Genomic DNA, 21,086 nt, shown 5'->3' with positions numbered 1-21,086 from the left:
AGTCTGAGCCCGAGCTCTGCTTTAGCTGCCAACTTCCTGCCGGTGTGCTATGCGGAAGGTGGCACTGGTGGCCCCAGGACTGAAGAGGCTGCCACTCTCCTGGGAGACCTAGACTGAGTTTCCAGCTACTGACCTCAGCCTGGCCTTTCCCTGGCTGGGGGGGTGAACAGACGGGATCTCAGTCAACTCCCCACCCTGCCTTCCAAGTAAATAAACATTTAAAAAGAATTTCTTAAACTTAATCCTTATACTTCAACATGTGATAAATCACTTATTTTTAAATGCAACTGAGGTAAAACTGCAAAAAACAAAACAAAACAAAACAAAACCCTCACATTTGGTGGGTTTCTGTGACCTAAAAAACAAAGACCCAAAAGTCTTCTATCGTATCTTTCACTATCTCCAGCCCCATTCCTGCCTATTATTTTATTGTTAGGACTTTGTAACCCTGATCCTACGAATTATGGATTATAAATCAATGTACGGGTTGTTCTTATACTTCCATTTAGATCACTAAAACGAAATTGCTTGTTCAAAATCCCATGACCTTTTTGATATGAAAATTCTATGACTGAAATTCAAAACACAGCAAGTATCAACCACCAGCCTGTACTAATTTGACGCGGGCCATCCGTATATCGCTTCCGAGTCCAGTTTCTTAGCTGCCACAGAGGTAGAAAAACTAAACAGAGACCAGTACCACGTGCAACAATAAAGAATTTAACACTGATGGAATAAACACACATTCACAAGCGAGTGTAGGCGCCTCCCCACACAGAAACACTCACCGTGAGTGGAACAGAGGGAAAATAAACAGAAAGCTCTTCCACAGGGGAACCAGCCGTCGGAAAGCGGTCCATGGTAGAAAAAGAGTCCGTCGCCTTTCTGCTCCTTTTATAAGGAAGGGGTGGTCTCCGCATGCGCGCTGGTCCTGGAAACCGAAAGTGCCCCTGGGAAGGTGGGCATATCAAGCTGACAGTTAAAGAGGCAGTAACACAACAAGCCTTGTAGCTCACCTAAACTTTAACTCGCTGCCCCGTTATGCCGCTGTATCAAATTGAATTGTGTTCCCCTCGCCCCGAAACTCTAAGTTCAAGCCCCATTGCGAATACTTGTAAAGGTTGTCTTATTTAGAAATAGGGTCTTTTAAAACAAGATTTATTTATTTTTATTAGAAAGGCGGATATGCAGAGAGGAGGAGAGACAGAGAGGAAGATCTTCCGTCCGATGGTTCACACCCCAAGTGACCACAATGGCTGGAACGGAACCAATTCGAAGCCAGGAGTGAGGAGCTCTTCCGGGTCTCCCACACCGGTGCAGGGTCCCAAGACTTTGGGCTGTCCTTGACTGCTTTCCCAGGCCACAAGCAGGGAGCTAGATGGGAAGCAGGGCTGCTGGGATTAGAACCGACACCCATATGGGATCCCGATACGTGCAAGATGAGGACTTTAACCACTACGCTATTGCACCAGGCCCAGAAATAGGGTCTTAGTGTTCAAGTGAGGTCACACTGTATTAAGTTAGGCCCTAAATCCGCGGCGTGGTGTTCTTTTGGGAGACAATATGGGGCACTGAGGAAAACCATCAGGTAGAAGACAGAGGAGGAAATCAGAACGTGAGCTGGAAAACAAGGAATGACGAGATCCGTGGAAACTCCCCCCCCAAGCTGCAAAAGCCAGGGCCTCCCTCCCAGAACCCCCAGGGGTTCTGCCCACAACTGCATTCTGGCGTGGGGCCTCCAGAACAGGAGGCGATTTCTGTTGTCTTACGTCCCCTTGGTTACGGCATTCCTTGGACAATGTCCCACATGTAAAGATCAGATGCGACTCCCACCGCCAGGTCTCCCAAGCTAGGGAAGAACCCGGTAGGCCCCTTTGTGTGTGTTTCCTGGGGGTGGGCATTTGGTGCTCGTTTTTCCATTTGCACTTCAAGACTCCACGTTCCCAGGTACGTGTTCTGGCTCAGCCTTAGAAGCCAGCTCTGATTCCCCTTTAAGTGAACACTCAGAGTTCTCCCTCCCGTACCACCCTCCCTGTGCTGCGGGGGATCGCGTATCCTCCCCGCAGAAGAGATCCGATTACTTTACCTGGAGGACACAGGAGCGGTGACTGTCTACACCAAGAAGCTCACTTACACTTGCGGGGTGAAAAAGAGGTACCACTTCCCACAGCATCAAAAAAGGCAACACACGCAGAGTTTTAACTTCAGTTATAGCATATTAAGGAAATAGGACTGTGTCCTTTAAGCATTTTAGCTTGGCATTGAAAAGGTTTTTTCTTTTTTTTAAAAAATTCATTTATTTTTATTATTTTTTTAAAGATTTATTTTATTTTTATTGGAAAGGCGGATATACAGAGAGGAGAGACAGAGAGGAAGATCTTCCGTCTGATGATTCACTCCCCAAGTGAGCACAATGGCCGATGCTATGCCGATCTGAAGCCAGGAGCCTCTTCTGGGTTTCCCACGCGGGTGCAGGGTCCCAAAGCCTTGGGCCATCCTCGACTGCTTTCCCGGGCCACAGGCAGGGAGCTGGATGGGAAGCGGGGCCGCTGGGATAAGAACCGGCACCCATATGGGATCCCGGGGCGTGCAAGGTGAGGACCTTAACCACTGCACCATCATGCCGTGCCCAAGATTCATTTATTTTTATTACAAAGTCAGATATACAGAGAGGAAGATCTTCCGTCCAAAAAGTCACTCCCCAAGTGAGTGCAACAGCTGGTGCTGTGCTGATCCGAAACCAGGAGCCAGGAACTTCTTTCCAGGTCTCCCATGCGGGTGCAGGGTCCCAAGACTTTGGGCCATCCTTCACTGCTTTCCCAGGCCACAAGCAGGGAGCTGAATGGGAAGTGGAGCTGCCGGTATTAGAATCGGTGCCCATATGGGATCCTGGCATGTGCAAGGCGAGGACTTTAGCTGCTAGGCCACTGCACCAGGCCCAGCATTGAAGGGCTTTAAGTGGAGGAGTCATAAGGTTAAGTTCGGCAGTGGTGAGAATGATGAATTTGAGAGGAAGAAACCCAACCTGGAGTCCTGGTGGAGGTAATATTCCAACAGTTCAGGCAAGCATGATACATACGCAAACAAAGGCAGCATCAGGGCAGAGTCTAAAGCTTGCAAAGCAGACAGAATCCATAGCCATCAGTTTGCTGTTGGGTTGGATATGCATCCAGAATGACTGCTTAATGTCTAGCCAGGGTGATGACGTTAATGACAGCTAAACTAAATGATACAGGAGACCCAGGAGACGGGATAGTTCTGGGTGGCAATATAAATAATGAACTTCTTTTGGGACTTGTTGAGTTTAAATGCCTGTGAGATATTCAAGTAGAGTCACTCAACTGACATGAAAATTGTGTTGGATTTGGAGCTAGGAAGAGATCAAGACTGGGAAAATGGGTATAAGAACCATCCACACGTATTTGATAATAAAAACCACGGAGGAGGGGAGGCATTGTGGTTCAAGAGGCTAATCCTCTACCCGAAGCACCTGTGTTCCAGCTGCTCCACTTCTGATCCAGCTCCCTGCTAACGTGCCTGGAAAAGCAAGCAGAGGATTGCCCAAGTGCTTGGGCCCCTGCATCCATGTGGGAGACCTGGAAGAAACTCCTGGCTCCTGGCTTCAGATCATTTCCGCTCTGGCCATTGTGGCTACTTGGGGAGTGAACCAGCAGATGGAAGATCTTTCTCTCAGTCTCTGCTTCTCTTTGCTAATCTGCCTTTCCAATGAAAATGAAGCTTCTTTGTTTTGTCTTTTAAGAATTATCAGGATGCACTTGGTAATAAAGTGCATCCATGGAGAAGGAAAGCCAAGGCTGGAACACTGAGGGACCTCAATCCCAAAAGAGGAGGAAATCGGAGCCAGCTGGGAATTCTGGGCATGCGGCACTTAGGGGACAGCAGGTGGGGACACGGGAGATAAGAGATAAGAGTTTCTGGAAGGAAGAACGAGTGGTCAGCCACAACGAAAACCATCAATGGGTGTCAGAGTCATTCCATGGATGTGGTGATGATGAAATCCAAGGTGACTGTGGCATGAACACTTTCAGTCGGGTGGGGAAGAAGTTTTCGCACAGAGTGAAGGCAAGGAGGGAAAGAATTTGCTCAGTGTCTCCTCTTTGCTCCTGCAGAGTGACACTGCGCCCTCTGTCCTGGGTACACCGGCCATATCAACAAGTGCGTGTGGCCATTGAGCTTGGCCAACAGAGCCCAGAGAGGAGACTGCAGGGAAGGAAGGCGGGGTGGGGATGTGTATCTCCCGCCTCTTCCCATAGCTGCATTTACTCAGGTCGTGGTTGCACCTCTGTGCCCCTGCCCTTGGGCAGCCAAGCACTGTCAGTGGCAGCAGCCCTGCTTGCCAGCCCTGCAATGCTCTACCGCTCCTCGTGTTCCACTACAGCCTGCCCCGGGCCTTTGTAGGAAATCCTTCAGTAAACCTTCCTGGAATTGTCCTGCCTGAGCCCTGTGAGATGCAGGGAGGCAACTTGGCTGAGTAGAGAGAGGTACACGCACATAAAGGCAAGGCAGGTTTCGTCACGGGATTTTACGTGTTTAAGGTTGTAGAGGTGTAGGTGGACTGACAGCTCAAGCAGCTTTACCAGCAAGTCCTGTTTCAAAGGTGTAAACTGAGAAGAAGGAAGAAAAAAACAACGACATGGCGAATGGCCTCTCCACTGTTGCTTCAACTGTTCTAGAACTTGAATTTCCAGTTTGTCCAAGGCCATCCACATGCCAGGTTTGCCCATGGCTGGGTTGACAAGTACCAGTGTGAGCCCTGAGCTGACAAAATAGATGCAAAGGCAGAAAGAGCAAAGGTCAAGGTCTCAGCCGAGGTGGTCACACCTCAATGCACTCAACAGCCAGACATTAAGCAGGGCACTGCGTGTTCTTCTAGCCTGGGCCAGGCTCTGCGTGACCGACCAGCCCTGCTCACCCTGCAGGTTTCAACTCTTGCATCTTCTGTAGGTCATGGATTGGATGGAGTACCTCAGTCTTTCTTTTTTTTTTTTTCTTTTCTTTTTTTATAGATTTACTTATTATAATTGGAAAGTTATGGAGTGAGAAGAAGAGATAGAAAGATCTTACATCCATTGGTTCACTCTCCAATTGGCTGCAATGGCCGGAGCTGAACTGGTCCAAAGCTAGGAGTCAGGAGCTTCTTCTGAGTCTCCTAGGTGGGTGCATGGACCTGAAGGCTTGAGCCATCTTTTGCTGCTTCCTCAGGTGCAAGGAACTGGATTGGAAATGGATCAGCGTGGACTTGAACCGGTGCCCATTATGGGATGCTGGCACTGCAGATGGAGGCTTAGGATACTATGCCTTGGAAATAGTAGCTGCCCAGTCTTTTTCTATCTGAAATGTAATCAGGCCTATTCTGCCCTTGAGCCCGAGTTCTGCCTGCAGCCTGTCACCTTCCACAACTCCTACCCTGGATAATGCCTTCTCATCTCCTATCTTTCTTCACCAGCACATTCTCAGCAGGTTGGAATGTACTGCACCCACTTGTGGCTTCCCTGCTACTGAGAGCCTGGACTTCCTGGCCAAAGTAGCCACCAGTGCTAGAACTTACCAAGCTGGAGCCTGAGATTCTCTTGCAAGCCTTTTATTTTTACCTTCCATGTCTCTAAATCACCCGTACAGATGTTCCTTTACTACCTCTGGAGCTCTAGGCTGTTCGAGCCATTGTCAAACTGTTGGAGCGCCCTCATGTTGGTAACCTAGGAGACAGACTCTGGCAGCTGTCTGGATATGGGGTTGGGGAGAGGGTGGTGCTGGGAATGACTTAGAGAAAAGGGAGAAGACTCAGGAAGGACTAGGTTTTGCAGGACAGGGTTCTGTATGGGCATTTGGAGTTAGAAACAACCACAGGGACCTCCAGATTGAGACATGTGGTAAGCAGCTGGATATGCACATGGAACTTTGGGAATAGCAGAAAGCCAAGCTTAAAAAAAAAACAAAAACAGAGATCTCACACTGGGGTTAACTGTTACACTTTTTATGAAGTAACTTCAATGTGTATTTCCACAAACTGAAAAATAAATTAAAAACACATTCCTGGGATGGTCATTTAGCCTAGTAGTCAACTGCCACCTAGGAAAACCACCATCCATATTGTGGAGCTTGAGTTTTGAGTCCTTGCTCCATTTCCAACTGCAGCTTCTTGACAGACAGGTGATGGTTCAGGTGGTTGAATCCTTGCCACCCATGTGGGGTGAGAGCATCTGTTTTGCCCAGTGACAGAGTCCTTCTCCTGATGCCATCTCCTTGGTTCTGTCTTCTGCCTTGTTCTTCCACATACAAGGCCCTTTATGATGACTCTGGGCCCACCTGGGTAACCCAAAATAACTCTCTCCGTCTCCATGTCAGTTGGTGAGTGCTTTGCATTCGTCAAGTCACTTACACTCACAGGTTCTAAGACTTTAGAGCATGGTCCTCTTTGGAGACCATGGAACATAAAAAGTAAACCACTTGTCCGGTAAGAGGAAAGTAATTGAATAAATTACAACAGCATTGCTCTTAAGAATAAATAACCATTTAAAGTACATAAATATCAATTTTCTGGTTTTGTGCGACCATATGCAACTATGATAAATTTACTTCTGAAAAAATCACTTCTATGATTAAAGTTGTCTGATCCCCCCTTAAGTTTCCTCAATTTTTTTACCAGTCTAACTGATGACTAGCCCAACGTGTTTATTCTTCTAAGCTCTGCTCTCACTCTTATCCCTAATGCCCTCTAATCTAAACCCTATTTCTTTGTTTCTCTGGAAAACTCCTACTTATCCTTCAAAATTCATCCCAATATTATGTCCTGTACAAAATCTTTACTAAACTTTCCCTTAAAGACTCCTCATCTTTACTTCCATGACACTTTGTCCATGATTCTGGGCTGTCAATCTTTCCACCCTATTTTGTACTTGTCCTTGACCTTAACCATCGTCTCCACTGAATCGTGAGCAGCATGAAGATGGAGGGCAGAAACCAAGCTTCATAGCTGTTCCTCCCAAGGCTGGTTTAGCATTAACTATACGATGCATAACAAATACTTTTTGAATAATTAAACACAAGCATTTTTTTAAATGCCATTATGTCTAATCTAAGTAGCATTCCCTCCTTCCTCAATTAATTAATCTTTTTTCTCTGTTTTTAATTGGAAAAAATAGTTACGGAATTGGAAGTTAGGGAATAGACTGGGTTATTTTAATCAAGGTAGGGATGGGAGGGGTTGATCACACATTTGGAAGTAGGGAAGAAATGGAGACATGTAGGAATTAAATTAGGATAGAAAAGTAAGCAAACAAATTCCTCAGTCTCTCCTACCCTAAATCATAATCTATCATGGTCAAAAACAGTGTGGCTTTAGCAGGCCTGGTCCAATGTGGAGTCACAGTGAGGGCTGAGTCCCATTTCCTCTTTCCACCTGAAACTCAAGATCAGCCATACTTGCCTGTCTAAGGGTTACAAAGATTACAAGTGAGCAGGACAGTGCCCTAGTTGTGCTGACACCCAGTGTAAATGTGTGTTCTATCACTTCGTTACATTAGAAACAACATTTGATGACTAGCTGAACAAACAAGCCAATGAGCCCAGCTTGCTGACTACCATGTTTTACTCAAACGCTCATTGCAGGAATGGCCACATCTTTAGGGGTTATAGAAAATACAACCTACATGTAAGATGTGACTGTTATGAAGAAAAGTTATCTTTCCCCATGTCACCTCTAACTCTTAAAATGTATTTACCTGGGACAAAGCCTTTTATTCCGCCATTTGAAAACTGATTTGAACTGCACCATTCCTAGAGAAGTCACCACCATGCCTTAAATCACATTAAGGTATACATGACTAATCTCCTTTTCTTATAGGATATTTTAATAGGGACTAAGGAGAAAATGAGTTTGTTTCCCTTTTTCATTTTTGCTTTAAACTTAAAAGAGCAATATGATGTACTTTGTTATTTTCTTCCATCTTTCTGCCCTTGAAATTTTAGATCTCCTGCTTAATTGAAACTGACAAGCTGCTATGATATTTATTTGAAGTTAAAAATAAAAATCACAGACAATCTAACCACTGGATTATATATGAGCAAAAGTCTGGCTTAGAAGAAGCTTGGAGTAGATCACAAGGTAATTTATGAATATGTCCTCACATGTCAAATGGCCACTAATCTGCTCTCGCTATGATTAAAATAGTCATCACAAATACCATAATGAAAAAAATCCACATGAAAAAACGATCGATGACTTTCGCAACCTTCTTCCACTCACTGCCCTTGGAGTTGGTGGCCTTGTGGTCCTTGAGGCACTTGGCGATGTACTCGATATTCCTCGTTAGGGATTTGTACCGGACACAGTCACCATCGGCACCCACGGTGCTGTGCGCCTGGCCCCCCAGGTCATTCGTTATGAGTTTGTTCATTTCCTTCTTTCTGGAAAGGGCTTTGTTCCTGAGTGTCTGCGGCTTAGACTCTGGGAGTTTGTCATAAACCTTGGTGAGGTGGGGGCCCTGCTCCTTGTCCTGGTGCGGGCTAAGGCAGCTTTCACCCACATCGTAGACAAATAAGATCCTGGACATGTATTTCAAGATGACCACCCTGGCCCAGGGAGGCACCGGCCGAGCCTCCGCCCCGCAGAAGTGGATGTTCATCACCATGATGGTCAAGGCGGTGGAGGCCGTGATCAAGGCCATGGTGGCTATGTAGTACTTGCCTGGAGTTGAGATAACAATAACCAACTTAGCCTGGCAGCTGTTCAGAAAACCTCTTCTATGAAACTAGGACACTCTGGTCATTAATTGGCATCAACTTTTAAATCAGACTTCCTGCGTTCAAATGCCAGCTTGGCCACCCACTAGGCCTGTGACTTGGAGCAAAGTATACACTACCCTGCCAAGCCTCAGCTTCCTGCTTCATAAAATAGGTGTGATAGTAGTGTCTGACTCACAGGACTGTGATGAGATGATTCATTTAAAGTTCTCTGGACCATCTCTGGATCCAGGTTAAAAGGTTTGTAAATATTTGCTTGAGACCATGATATGGAAAAAACTTTCCATTCTTGACACATAATCATGTTGACCAGTTGTCAGAGTTGTTTCCAGACCTCATTAACAAGAAAATTAATTACTTTTGGCTGAGAAAGGGGACTGTGTCACTATCAGTCTTTGAAATGTGGCTGTATGAAGCAAATATTCAAGAGAAGGAGGTATCAAGGAAGGAAATGAATTCCCCAGTGGTGCTGAAGTTCTGATGTCAGTGACCGCCACTGTAAGAACCACTGCTCTAAATGGCTGCATCTCCCTGCCCCTCTGTATAAACCCAGAGACCACAGACCGGAGTTGATTCTCACAACCATAGCTACACTAGGAGATGACAGCCACACACTAAGTGAATTATATGACAGTCTGAGTTGGAAGTTGGTCCAACTGTTACAAGTTTTCAAATCCCCCCTCTTTATGTATCTATTGAGTTTGTCCCTGCCTCTAATTCTGTCTCTCAAATAACTTTTTTTTTTTTCAATTAAAAGCACACACAGTTCTAGTCACTACCATGATAGGTTTTCAAGTTCAGCAAGAGGTTGAAACTCACCAATCAGAGGCACATTTTCGGACGCCGGCATGATCTCAGCCACCATCAGCTGGAATACAGTCATGGCCAATAGGATGGTCACTCCCAAGGAGACCTTCTCCCCCGAGGCTGCCGGCAGGTAAAAACTCAGGGGTGCCAGGAAAGAGATGAGGACACAGGGGATGAGGAGGTTGACGATGTAGAAAGAGGACCTCCTCTTTAGCAGGAGGGTAAAGGTCACATCCGGGTAAGGCTCTGAGCAGCAGCCGTAGGAGATGACATTCTTGACAGCGGGCATACCATGGACCTCCCATTCGACATCTTCGATAAAGTCGGAGAGATCCCCGCTGTCCAGGGCGTTAAAGAGGTCCACCTGGTTGCCGTTGTAGGTCCAGGAACCGAAGGTCAGGTTGCACTGCTGGTTGTCGAAGGGGAAGTAGGTGACATCTACCACGCAGGAGCTCTTGGTGATGGCGGGTGAGTCCCAGGTGATGAGCCCATCATAGCGCAGGACCACGTTGGTGTTTACAGGCTCTGAAGACTCGTCATCGGCTCTGCAGGGCAGAGGAGTAAGGATGCGGGGGGGAGCACTCACCTGCTTCCTTACCTGGAAGGCCGTGCTCCCTTCCCTTGCCCAGCACTTGAGTGTCATTGGCAATGCATCACCACCAACTTCCTGGTTGTTCTGGTTTGAGAGTTTGGGAATAGCTCTTCCATCTTGTGGCTGCTGCTATGGCATCACTTGTGGCGCTGACATAGTATGCCATAGCAAAATCACTCTGCTGCCCAACCAGCTCCCTACTAGTGCACCTGGGATGATGGGGGAAGATGGCCCAATGGTTTGGGTCCCTGTCACCCATGGGGGAGGTCGAGGGGGAGCTCCAGGTTACTGGCTTCAGCCTGGATTATAGTGACTGCTGTGACTATTTCCAGGCTGAACCAGAAGGTGTGAGATTTTTTTAACCCCTCTCTTCCTCTATTGCTCTGCCTTTTAAAATAAATAAATAAATCTCAAAACAAAAACAAATGACTTCCTCTGTCTCCTTGACCAGTAGCCAGGCAAGGCCAAGTTCTCTTGCTTTCTTCCTTTGCTGTGTCTCTGCCCCCACGGTCTTTGCTGTCCATTGCCGGTGCCATTTGAACATCCAGAGGAAAAAAGTAAGCCTGTCATAGCTAGCATCTGCTTAGCTGAGTTTGTTCCATTTAGGCACAGGAATATTAAAATAGCTTTTTGTTGCTTGTGTAAACCAGATAGAAGTTACTCACCCACAACCTCAGAGATGTTCACTTATTCTGGATGCATCTTCCAGTGCCTTATTTATACCCAGTGTCTTGGATACAGAAGTTCTGTTTCCCTTTAGGGAATTACTCTTTGTTTATCCCCAGCAAAGCAGATCAGGGTGCTCCTGCCAGTTCAGGGCTCTCCGTGTGGTACAGGACAGGCTTAACTCAGTCACACATGCCAGAGTTCAGATCTTAGGCAGAGTGACATAAAGACCAAAAAAAAAAAAAAAACCAGACACCTTGGCGATGTCTCCCTGTTATACAAAAGTAGCTCAATAGTGCCTGCTATCTCCATCACTAGAGCTGTCTGGGTCCTGTCTTTTCTAAAGTCTGGCTACTGACTTCTTTCACTTACTAAGATGCACCACATTTTTCTAACAGGTTTCTTTCTGCCACCAAGTACTCAAAGTCAATTTCGGTCTGATGCTGTTATGTTCCTGTTCACACTTGGATGCTTATCCTTCCACTTGCTTACATTTTCTTTCCCCACAAAACATATTTTGGCTAAAGGAAATGTGATATCCTAGGCTGGATCTTGGAGCAGAAAAAAATGTGCTGGTGGAAAAAAAATGCTTGTTTTCCTTCAGCTGGTGAAATCCAAATCGAGTCTGTAGTTTAGTTAATCACACTGCAAGAATCTTGACAAAGGCACCCCCGGTTGTGTAAGGTATAACGTTAGGGGAAGTGAGGTGACAGCTTTACAGGAACTCTGCACTGTTTTCCCACATGTTTTGAAAATCTAAAATTATCCCCAAATTTAAAAAGCTCATTTACCAAAACCAAATCAAACCAGAACAATATTTTTTAACCTGGTCAACTGTTCATAGTCTTCTACAACATTCCCTGCTTCACGGGTGAACAGTATTGTACGATATTCCACAACGTAAATGCACCATCCTTATTTAACTAACCTACCCATGTTTCGCATCATGGTTGGGTTCAATTTCCTATGTATAAAGAATTCTTCAGGAAACATTTCTGTCACTGAATTTTTACATGTATTCACTAACTCCTTACTTAAGATGATGTATTGGGTCAAACAGGCATTTTTTTAAAAATGATTTTAAATTTTTTAAATTGGCACCAAAACTGTTAGCTACAACCACCTGATTGGGTCAACTCCATACTCCAATGGGATTTTTCTTTCTTTTAAAAATGTTTATTTATTTGAAAGGCAGAATTACATAGAGACAGAGGGAGAGTTGGAGAGAGATGGAGAGCAAAAGCAAAAACTGCTGTCTGATAGTTCACTCTCCAAAGGACCACAGTGGTTTCAGAGTCCAGAACTCCATCGCTGTCTCCCACATGATGCAGAGGCCCAAGCACTGGAGCCATCCACCACTGCTCTCCTAGACACATTAGCAGGGAGCTGGATCAGAAGCAGAACAGAACTGGAACCAGTCCTCCAATATGGGAAACCAGCATCATAAGCAGTGGCTTAACTTGTTATGCCACAGTGCCAGCACTTATGTGGGTCTTTGTGAAGATTTAAAAAAAATGAATTTCTTGAAAGTGCCTGAACCTGTCCCCTATTGCAATAAGAAATATGTATCATTAGCTATATGAGGGGTGAAAGGTACCCATGGGAACTTCAAAACATTCGTGGAAAAAAATGGAAGTAAAAGATAAATTTGTTTTGATACAAACAGTTTTTGAAATTCAGTTTTGCATCATCTACACTGGCCTTATATAAGCTTTTTGAAGACCTCTTATGTATGAGTGGAAAACACTCACCCATCAAACTGCCTTGAGTGAGAGCAGAAATCTGGGGACCAGGGAGGACCTATCTGGACTAGAACAACGGCGTTCACCCAGACCCCTGTAGCTAATGTACAATCCGCTGAAACTACGTCATTTTAGGCAGGTTTATTAAAGGGGTGATTTGCAGAAGTGTCAGATGAGGAACAACCACAGCCACCTAGGCCCGGCTGAGCTGCTGTCATTCGAGGTCCGAGGAGGTGAAGGGAAGGTGTAGTTGCTACGAGCTGGGAGGAGCGTATTGCGTGAAGAGTGACTCTGTGGCAGAAACCATGACTTTCTTTAGAGCCACAGATAACTCTATAGGGAAGAAGCAAGGGCTTATATACCTATTCTCTCTCTGTTTTATCACCCAGCAAGAACCCATTGGCCAAACTCAACCAGAGGCCAAAGATATCCACTAAAGATATCACCTTAGCTGACTAGGAGTAAAGACACTTTTATTCAATCATTTAATGACTAGTATTTTATGGTTTTACCCCCCCCCCCCTCAGCTCTTTCTGAAAAAAAGAAAAAAAAAAGAGGTGTTTTCTTTGGAAAGGCACAGTTACAGAGTGAAGGAGACAGAGGGACATCCTCAGATGGCCGCAACGACTGGGGGCTGGGTAGATCTTTCCTGTGAGTTACAAAGGCCTATGCACTTGAACCATCATCCACTGCTTTCCCAGACGTGTTAGCTGGGAAGTGGCACAGCTGGGATTTGTCCTGGCACACGTGTGGGATGCCAGCACCACCATTTAGCATCATAATAGATCTAGAGGGTAGAAATCTTAAAACCAGGGTGTGCCCGTCCATCTCTCTACCTTTCAGATCAGAAAAATAAATAAAAATAACAAAAAGCGTCAGCCCATTCTTGGAAATTGGGGAGCAGCAGCCTGGTAAGCAAGAGCCAGCCAGGATTTTGTTTTTCAGTCCCTGGGAAGCACCTGGCCTTTCAGCGCAGACTTGGCAGCTTCCTCAATCCTTCAGTCCCTTCTTCTTTCTGTCCCCAGCCTCTGCCTTCTAAGGGGTTATCTTGGCCACCGCGGCCGCTCTGGGTTGTTCCTCACACCCCTTCTTCCCCATGGTGTAGCTCTGCTTCAGTTCTCGGTCTCTAACCATTTCTTCTTTCTTTGCCCCATAAATTTCTCACATCACAGAGACTACCCCCAATATGATCCTCAGTCATTTTCTTCCTTTCCTTGACCAGCTCTGCAAGGGTCTGGGAAGGCTCTGGATGCCTCCAGCACTGACCTAATTTTCTGGGCTCAAGTTGTGCCTTCGCAGCTTCATGGTGGGGCAGCTCCAGGCATATGCACCTTGCGTTTCCCAAACTAGACCGACAGACCCTCTCCCTCCAGATCTGCTCCTCCCCACTCCCCTTTACCTCAGCCCAATGGGGAGTCTTGTCATTCTCCCCATCACCACCTGTAACTAGGAAAGCCACCTTAAAGCTGACTTCTACACAAAAATCTAATTCCATAGGGCATCCAGTTCCTCCTGAGGTCTAAATATCAACCATTAAATTTTGTTGTCCATTAAATTTTCCCATTAAAACTGCCCATTAAAATTCATAACTCTCCCCTAATCACTTGAAATTTCTGTGGTCAACTTTTTTATGCAATTTGAAAATGTCAGAAATCCTTGCAGCCTTTTATTTTAAATACTGTACTAACCACATACTTGCCGATACTAAGCCCATACCAGCAGTTCAAGCCCAATTCATTTATTCCTTTACCAGTTTGCTGGGAGTTTAATGTTTAATATCTACTTGAAATATTATATTGCTAAAGAGTTCATTATATCTTAGGGAGATTCATGACTAAATTTATTAGGGAATTTGTCCTCTTCTAAGTAGAACTTATCTGCTGTTTAGCTGCAGCTTCTTCCCTCTGGAGTTCTTTCCCACGATTGCTAAGGTAGATCTAAGACCCTCTCTTCAGAACCAAGCATCAACAAACTCAACTGTTCCTCCTATGACATGCCTTCCAAGCGCACCATCTCGCTTGCCCACCTCTGACATGTCCGGCACCATGGTCTCAGGCACCAAGAGTGACTCTAGATGCCAAGTACCCTGGTCGCACCAGGCTGAATCACCCCATGCTTAACTCCCTCCACCCCATCACTCCACCCCCATCACCACTCAAGAACAGTTTGTGGTTCACAATGTTCGGAACCAGTTTCTGAGAAGTAGCAACACTGTATCTGTCCTCAGGACTGTCTGCAGAGCCAGGGATTCTGCCAGAGGATCATGGTCAGGGGGAACAACCCTGACTAGGGTCCTAGAATGCTCCTCTATTTTTATTCCAGTTGGCTAAAAGTATGCAAATATCATCCAAGCCACAGCCACACTTAGAGCTTCTCTAAATAGGAACACTGTGAGACATTTCATTGAGAACGAGAGGGCAAAGAGAGCTGCAAACCAGAAATAGAATTGTCTCTGTCTGGAGGACAAGGAGGCCTGGAGGCAGCCGAGAGGGGTGGATTCATCCACAGGGTGAAAAGGTGCTTTGTTGAGAAAGAGGTGCGAGCAGAACCCACACAACAGCTCAAGGCTGGTAATCTGGGGGGTGGCCAGAGAGTGAGGACAGAATTGACCAGAGCCATGGGAGGTTTGTGAGAGGTCAATGATACGAAATTGGCACCTCTAAGCTGGGAGAGGGTGGCAGGAAGATTGGCACTCTGGATGGGTTCTACTTAGATTACCATCCAAGCTTGCCTTGGACAGAGTGGGAAGGAGAACTATGGAGTTGTTAGAATTTATAGAAGATTGGACCCAGCTCAGTAGCCTAGTGACTAAAGTCCTCGCCTTGCATTCACCAAGATTCCATATGGAAGCCAGTTCTAATCCCAGTGGCTTCACTTCCCATCCAGCTTGTGGCCTGGGAAAGCAGTTGAGGATGGGCCAAAGCCTTGGGACCCTGCATGGGAGACCTGGAGGAAATTCCTGGCTTTGGACTGGCTCAGCTCCAGCCATTGCGGGCTACCTAGGAAGTGAATCAGTAGACAGAAGATCTTTGTATCTCTTCTTCTCTATCTGACGTTCCAATAAAAATGAATAAATCTTAAGAAAAACAAACTTACAGAAGGCTATCAGTGATCACCTATGTCAACTGTGTGCTCCGTGTAAGAGAATGGTGAAGCAAGAATGGTGAGAATGGTGGTTTATTTTCTTGTGCTGTGTGTATGTGAGAGACAAGGAGAGCACATGCACAGGAAGGTGAACTACAGAAGAAAGTACCAGTTCTTGCATGCTGTCTCATGTCAGACAGAGCATGGAAGCTTCTTGTGGCCCTCAAGCTGAGGGACGGACAGCAGGATCAGGGCTATGGTTCTACAGGTCATGACCCGTAGCTGAACTCTCCAAGTCAGGAGTGAAACTAAAAGGCAGGGTGTGGCTCACCACAAGGGAGCAGGAAGGCTCCACCAGGGGAGCCCCCAGAGGTGCCCCACTTTCACATGGTTCTGAGCCCCAGAAGGGTTTCCCCTACTCAGGGAAACTTCTATGGAGAAGCTCACTGGGCAACAGGCACAGAAACAGAGCTCCAACTGTGACAGGGAGACCTGGTTCCTCCTTCCAGCCTAGCCCAGGGCTGGAGCTTGGGGCAGATAGCTCTGGGTGTGGGCCTCAGACCTGAAGCAGGTGCTGGCCAGCAAGGTCCCAGGGGATTCCTGGGCATGTGACCGTTTACACAAGGCCAGCAAAGGGCCAGCTTGGGTGCCCCAACAGAATGTGTGCTCCACTCCACAAAAAGCCCACAGGTCATCCCCTCCTGGATGAAGGTTGTCTGTTCTCTGCCTTTCAAATATAATGAAAATAAATAATAAATAAGTAACATTTCTGAGGGTCTCCCAGTCCACAATGCTTTGATATAACAGCCTAACGAACTCAAGCCCTAGCAAATTTGCCCGAAAGAGGAGACAGCAGCTTGAGTTTGGCTTTTATGTTACCCCAGACTTGATAAAGTTTATTTCAAGGTCTGTGAGAAGGGCTTCATAATCAGCTTCACGACTATTTTAAAGAGTTCTTCTTCGTTAGGTTTCAGTTCTGTCAAATCAGCAAGTCCATTCCTGGAAAGGCACTTACTTGTTATACAGGACAATGTCTGGCCTCCACACGAGATCGCTGGGAATCCTGATGGAATCCAATCCATCATACTGGTCTCGATCCCACGTGAGATACGCGTCATGCCAGGTTTGGCGAATCCATAGGTAGGCGGTCAGAATTTGGTTTCTTTCATCCTATACAATGAACTCAGAGGTTAATTTACCCAGGAGCTATCCCAGCCAAATGCCTGCTAGCTTCGTAACAGGAATGTCAAGAACATCCATCCTCAGTAAGTGAGAGCTTTTTCATTTGATCCCTTCAATTGGCTACCAACACCACGTCTTGTTGTCCTTCATTAGTGTTCAGAACAGGAAGCAGACAAGTGTTTGTCTTCAGAACTTAGCACAGATCAATTGTCCATGAATGATACACTTGAATGAGAAAGTCAGGCAAGTTCTGGACAGAAGAAAAATCTGTGATCCTTACCTTCGTATAATTAAGTACATGAAGCCACTAAATGAGTTGCCATCTTTAAAACACCACCTGTCATCTTTGATAAAAACCTAAAAAATTGGGATTAGATTCTTGTGACATAAAATTCATTACATTAACCACTTTAGAAGTGTAAAATCCAGGGCCTGGTGTGGTAGCCTAGAGGCTAAAGTTCTCGCCTTGCACACACCAGGATCCCATCTGGGCACCAATTCTTTTTTTTTTTTTTAATATTCAGTTATTTTTATTACAAAGTCAGATATACAGAGAGGAGGAGAGACAGAGAGGAAGATCTTCCATCCGATGATTCACTCTCCAAGTGATTGCAATGGCCGGTGCTGCGCCGATCTGAAGTTGGGAACCAGGAATCTCTTCCCGGGTCTCCCACACGGGTGCAGGGTCCCAAGGCTTTGGGCCATCCTCGACTGCTTTCCCAGGCCACAAGCGGGGAGCTGGATGGGAAGTGGAGCTGCTGAGATTAGAACTGGCACCCATATGGGATCCCGGTACATTCAAGGCGAGGACTTGAGCTGAGGCCACGCCGCCGGGCCCTGGGCACCGATTCTAATCCTGGCTGCTCCATTTCCTATCCAGCTCCCTGCTTGTGGCCTGGGAAAGCAGTCAAGGATATCCCAAAGACTTGTGACCCTGTACCCATGTGGGAGGCCAGGAAGAGGCTCCTGGCTCCTGGCTTCAGATTGGTTCAGCTCCAGGCATTGCAGCTACTGGAGGAGTGAACCAGCTTCCTCTCTGTCTCTCCCTCTCTGTATACCTGCCTTTCCAATAAAAAATAATAATAATAAATCTTTTTTTAAAGTGTAAAATCCAGCAGCTTCTAAGAAACTGACAATCGAGTGTAACCCTTGCCATTGTCTGATTTAAGGACATGTTCAGCAACCCTGAAAGTGAGCCATACTGGTAGAGGTCACTGACCATTTCTTCCTTCTTGCCCTCTGTCTTCCTGTAACCATTTCACTCTCTGTCCTGATTTACCCATCAGGAGCATTTCACGTCAATGAACTTATATAGCATGGAGCACCACCTTTCTTTAGATTGCATAAGACTGACCAGGATTAGGTAACCCTTAGGGAACTAAATTCTGCAGAAGCTGGAGTTCTCCTCCTGCTGGCTGTCTACTCTCCTTCCCTCCGAATCCTGGCTCGTGACAGTCCTGTCAAAGGGCCCGGCTGTCTCCCCTCGAGGCAGCACTCCAAAGCGTGCTCACTGTTGGCCACTCACCATGTCCTTGATCTGAGACAGTGTGATCTGCAGCGTCACATTCAGGACTGTATCTGTATCCTCCACTGGGCGGAGGGCATTGGAATAATCTTCAAAAAGGTCATTAAACAACTTCTGTGCGTATTTTCCATCTGCCGTCTCTACAGCTGCTCAGAGAGAAGGATGCAGTCAACACTGAAGAGCAACCTCGGACGATCTAAGACTGGAGACGGCCCAGCCCCACCCAGCGAGGGCCTAAGCATGGCTCAATGGAGGTGCTGTCTTCCTGGCACATTCCATCTGGAGCAGGACAAGTCAGGGTGGGGCAGGGACCACTTCCATGCACTTAGATAATTTCTTCTGTCTCCTGCCCCATCAAAGAATTGACCACACATACCCACCTCTACCCCCCTCACCTTTCAGTCTGGAAGCTGCCAGGTAAATCGAGCAAAAAGAGATGCAGGAATAGAGCCAGCTCATCCCTTTTTCCTGAGTCTCTATGAAGTGCCAGGCCGGCAGTGAGGTCTTCTACGTCCCTCTCTGAAACACAAAGGGCTCGGCACAAATAGCCCACGCTGCCACAGTCTCAGTGTGAGATGGAGAGCTTGGGCATGCACTGCCCATGGCATGGAGGTCCTGCAACCCAGATGCCTGCCTGCCTGCCCTCCCTCCCCTCTGGGTAACCGGAGAGCTGCAGCTTCAGTGGCTGAGCTGGAGCCCAAGGGTGGGGCAGGACCAGCAGGGCCATTGTAGGGGAGCCATCCCAGTAAGGGGTGGGGGCCGGGGAGGCAGTCATGCTTGGCAGGGGCATTCAGACTGAAGAAAAGAAGAAAGGAGCAGGACTCAGAGGGTCTGTCGGACCCCGGGAGACCACAGCTAAGCAGAATGTGAGTTTTCTACACCTGTGGCAGGGAACAGTAAGAAGTTGCCACGTGAGACCAAGAGAAGTTGAAATCAATCCAGAAAGACCCTGTGCGCTTCTAGCAGCATCTGAAGGCAGAAGACAAACAGCCCGAGGTCTCAGGGCCAGAAGGGCACCTGGGTTTCTTTTCCCACTTCTACTTTGGATCAAGTCCTCAGGTATCCCACTGGGCATCTGAAAAGCAGCAACACTGCGAACTGGGTTTGGAGTTGAATGCTTGGGTCTGACCCCCAGGCCAAGCCCTCCTGGGTTCTGGGATATTCCCGATCCTCCCTGAACTATGGACCTGGGGTGGAGGGTGGGGCATAACGTTCCCTCTTGCCCACAACTACAGCTGTGCTGAGCGTGACAGCCCCTTGTACCCAGCACAGCACATCAGTGTCAGCAACTGTCCCTTCTAGCCAGCTTCGCAGGTCCATAATTTCTACTTTTATCAAATCGTGATTTTACCAGCACTGGAAAACAACAGAACGGTACCCGGGTGAGGTGAACCCAATCAGCGGAGAATGACTCACAGCCAATATCAGCGGGACTGCTGGAGATGATGCGGCCTCCGCTGGAAAGCACTTCATGTCATTTCAATCATTTCTCATCTGTGATCTAATTTTGCTCCCACAAAAGAACCTTGATTTCCAATTGCTAATGTAGCCTGGGAACTGGGGGGTTGTGTGGGAGGTTCTGTCCCCTCCCTTAGCCTGGGGGAGGCGCCTTGGGAAAGCAAATGAAGATGGTTTGGCTGCCTGGAATCCGAGCAAGCCAGGAAATTGGATAGCCCTGTTTCATCAGGTTACAGCCATCTGATGAGTCACCCTCTCCCTCTTCAGGAATAGATCCTCCAAGTGAAACAAGACACTCAGTAGGATCCTTAATTGCCTCTCCCCTGGTGTTGATTGTAAAGATGTTATTTTCCTCCAGCTCAGGCCTGACTCACTCATGAAATGACACGGTTGCCAGTGCCCACGCTCAGACGCTGCTCTGCAGCCGCGAAGGAACCTCTGGGATGGAGTTAAATGTCTGACCCCCACGGGGCAGACTGAGGTCCTGGGATGCAGACTGGCAGTTGACCACTTAGATATACATACATGTACATATACACACATATAAATACATAAACACACATTTCTAATATATAAATATATAGTATATTTACATGTAATGTAGAATATATAACTGCATATTATTTATAATAGACAATATATGTTACATATAAATATATATATATATTTAAATGAGTCTGCAACTCTCAATGCTAAAGCAGGCCAGAGTAAACCAAAGCTTTGGGGAGATATTTTGACTTCTAGGGCAAAGGTGCTGTCAACTAGAGAACAAATTCCTCTCCAATTCACTCTGAAAAGGACAACCAGGTGTTTTCCAGGGACCTGCTCACCTGTTCCCAACCACTGTCTTCCAGGTAGCTTCGAACTTGTCAACTACAGAGCTGGCAGCGTCAGGATCCTGCAGCTCTCCAGGCACTATACGGAAGGAGAAATCAGACACACTGGTCAGGGTTTAAATGTTTTTTCTATGATGTGGGCTCAGACAACGAAAATGATTTTTTTAAGGCAGAGTTATATCACTAAGATCAAGTGAAAGAATGAGTTACAAAGAGACAGCATCTTCTATCTGCTGGTTCACTCCTCCAAATGACTGCAATGGGCAAGACTGGGCCAGGTTGAAACAAGGAACCAGGAGCTTCCTCTGGGTCTCCCATGTCGGTGTCAGGGACTGCTTTTCCAGGCTGCTGGCAGGGAGCTGGATGGGAAGCAGGGCTGCCAGGATTAGAACCAATGCCCACATGGGATTCTGGTGCATGCAAGGTAAAGA

General features: G+C 46.7%; 1 protein-coding gene across 3 annotated transcripts; it reads right to left on the bottom strand.

Annotated features, from left to right (window-relative positions):
* Positions 1 to 5,974: 5,974 nt before the first annotated feature.
* CHRNA9 (cholinergic receptor nicotinic alpha 9 subunit) lies at positions 5,975 to 20,878 on the bottom strand. Of its 3 annotated transcripts, none has more exons than XM_040965779.1 (6): positions 20,650 to 20,878; positions 18,757 to 18,895; positions 18,362 to 18,507; positions 16,670 to 16,824; positions 9,583 to 10,115; positions 5,975 to 8,707 (listed from the first exon to the last, which is right to left on the bottom strand). In XM_040965779.1, exons 2-6 carry the CDS (start codon positions 18,818 to 18,820, stop codon positions 8,163 to 8,165), a joined length of 1,443 nt encoding a protein of 480 aa, XP_040821713.1. In that variant the 5' UTR covers positions 18,821 to 18,895; positions 20,650 to 20,878; the 3' UTR covers positions 5,975 to 8,162. The 3 variants fall into 3 exon arrangements, with proteins under 3 accessions (XP_040821713.1, XP_040821712.1, XP_040821711.1); XM_040965778.1 differs by having other exon boundaries at positions 18,757 to 18,880; XM_040965777.1 differs by lacking the exon at positions 20,650 to 20,878 and having other exon boundaries at positions 18,757 to 19,539.
* Positions 20,879 to 21,086: the final 208 nt, after the last annotated feature.

Source organism: Ochotona curzoniae, unplaced genomic scaffold, assembly GCF_017591425.1.
Source record: "Ochotona curzoniae isolate NIBS_2020 unplaced genomic scaffold, NIBS_Ocur_1.0 scaffold_4505, whole genome shotgun sequence".
In the NCBI taxonomy this organism is placed as follows: Eukaryota; Metazoa; Chordata; class Mammalia; order Lagomorpha; family Ochotonidae; genus Ochotona; species Ochotona curzoniae.
The sequence above is the reverse complement of the archived record's forward strand: the minus strand, read 5'-3'. Positions and strand labels throughout refer to the sequence as shown.

Excerpts from the sequence above, each read along its gene's own strand:
- CHRNA9 (XM_040965779.1), bottom strand. The coding sequence starts at position 18,820 with ATGAGCTGGCTCTATTCCTGCATCTCTTTTTGCTCGATTTACCTGGCA. Across the intron at positions 18,508-18,756 it reads GGCAGCTTCCAGACTGAAAG|CTGTAGAGACGGCAGATGGA; the intron begins GTGAGGGGGGTA and ends CTCTCTGAGCAG. Across the intron at positions 10,116-16,669 it reads GACATTGTCCTGTATAACAA|AGCCGATGACGAGTCTTCAG; the intron begins GTAAGTGCCTTT and ends TCTGCCCTGCAG.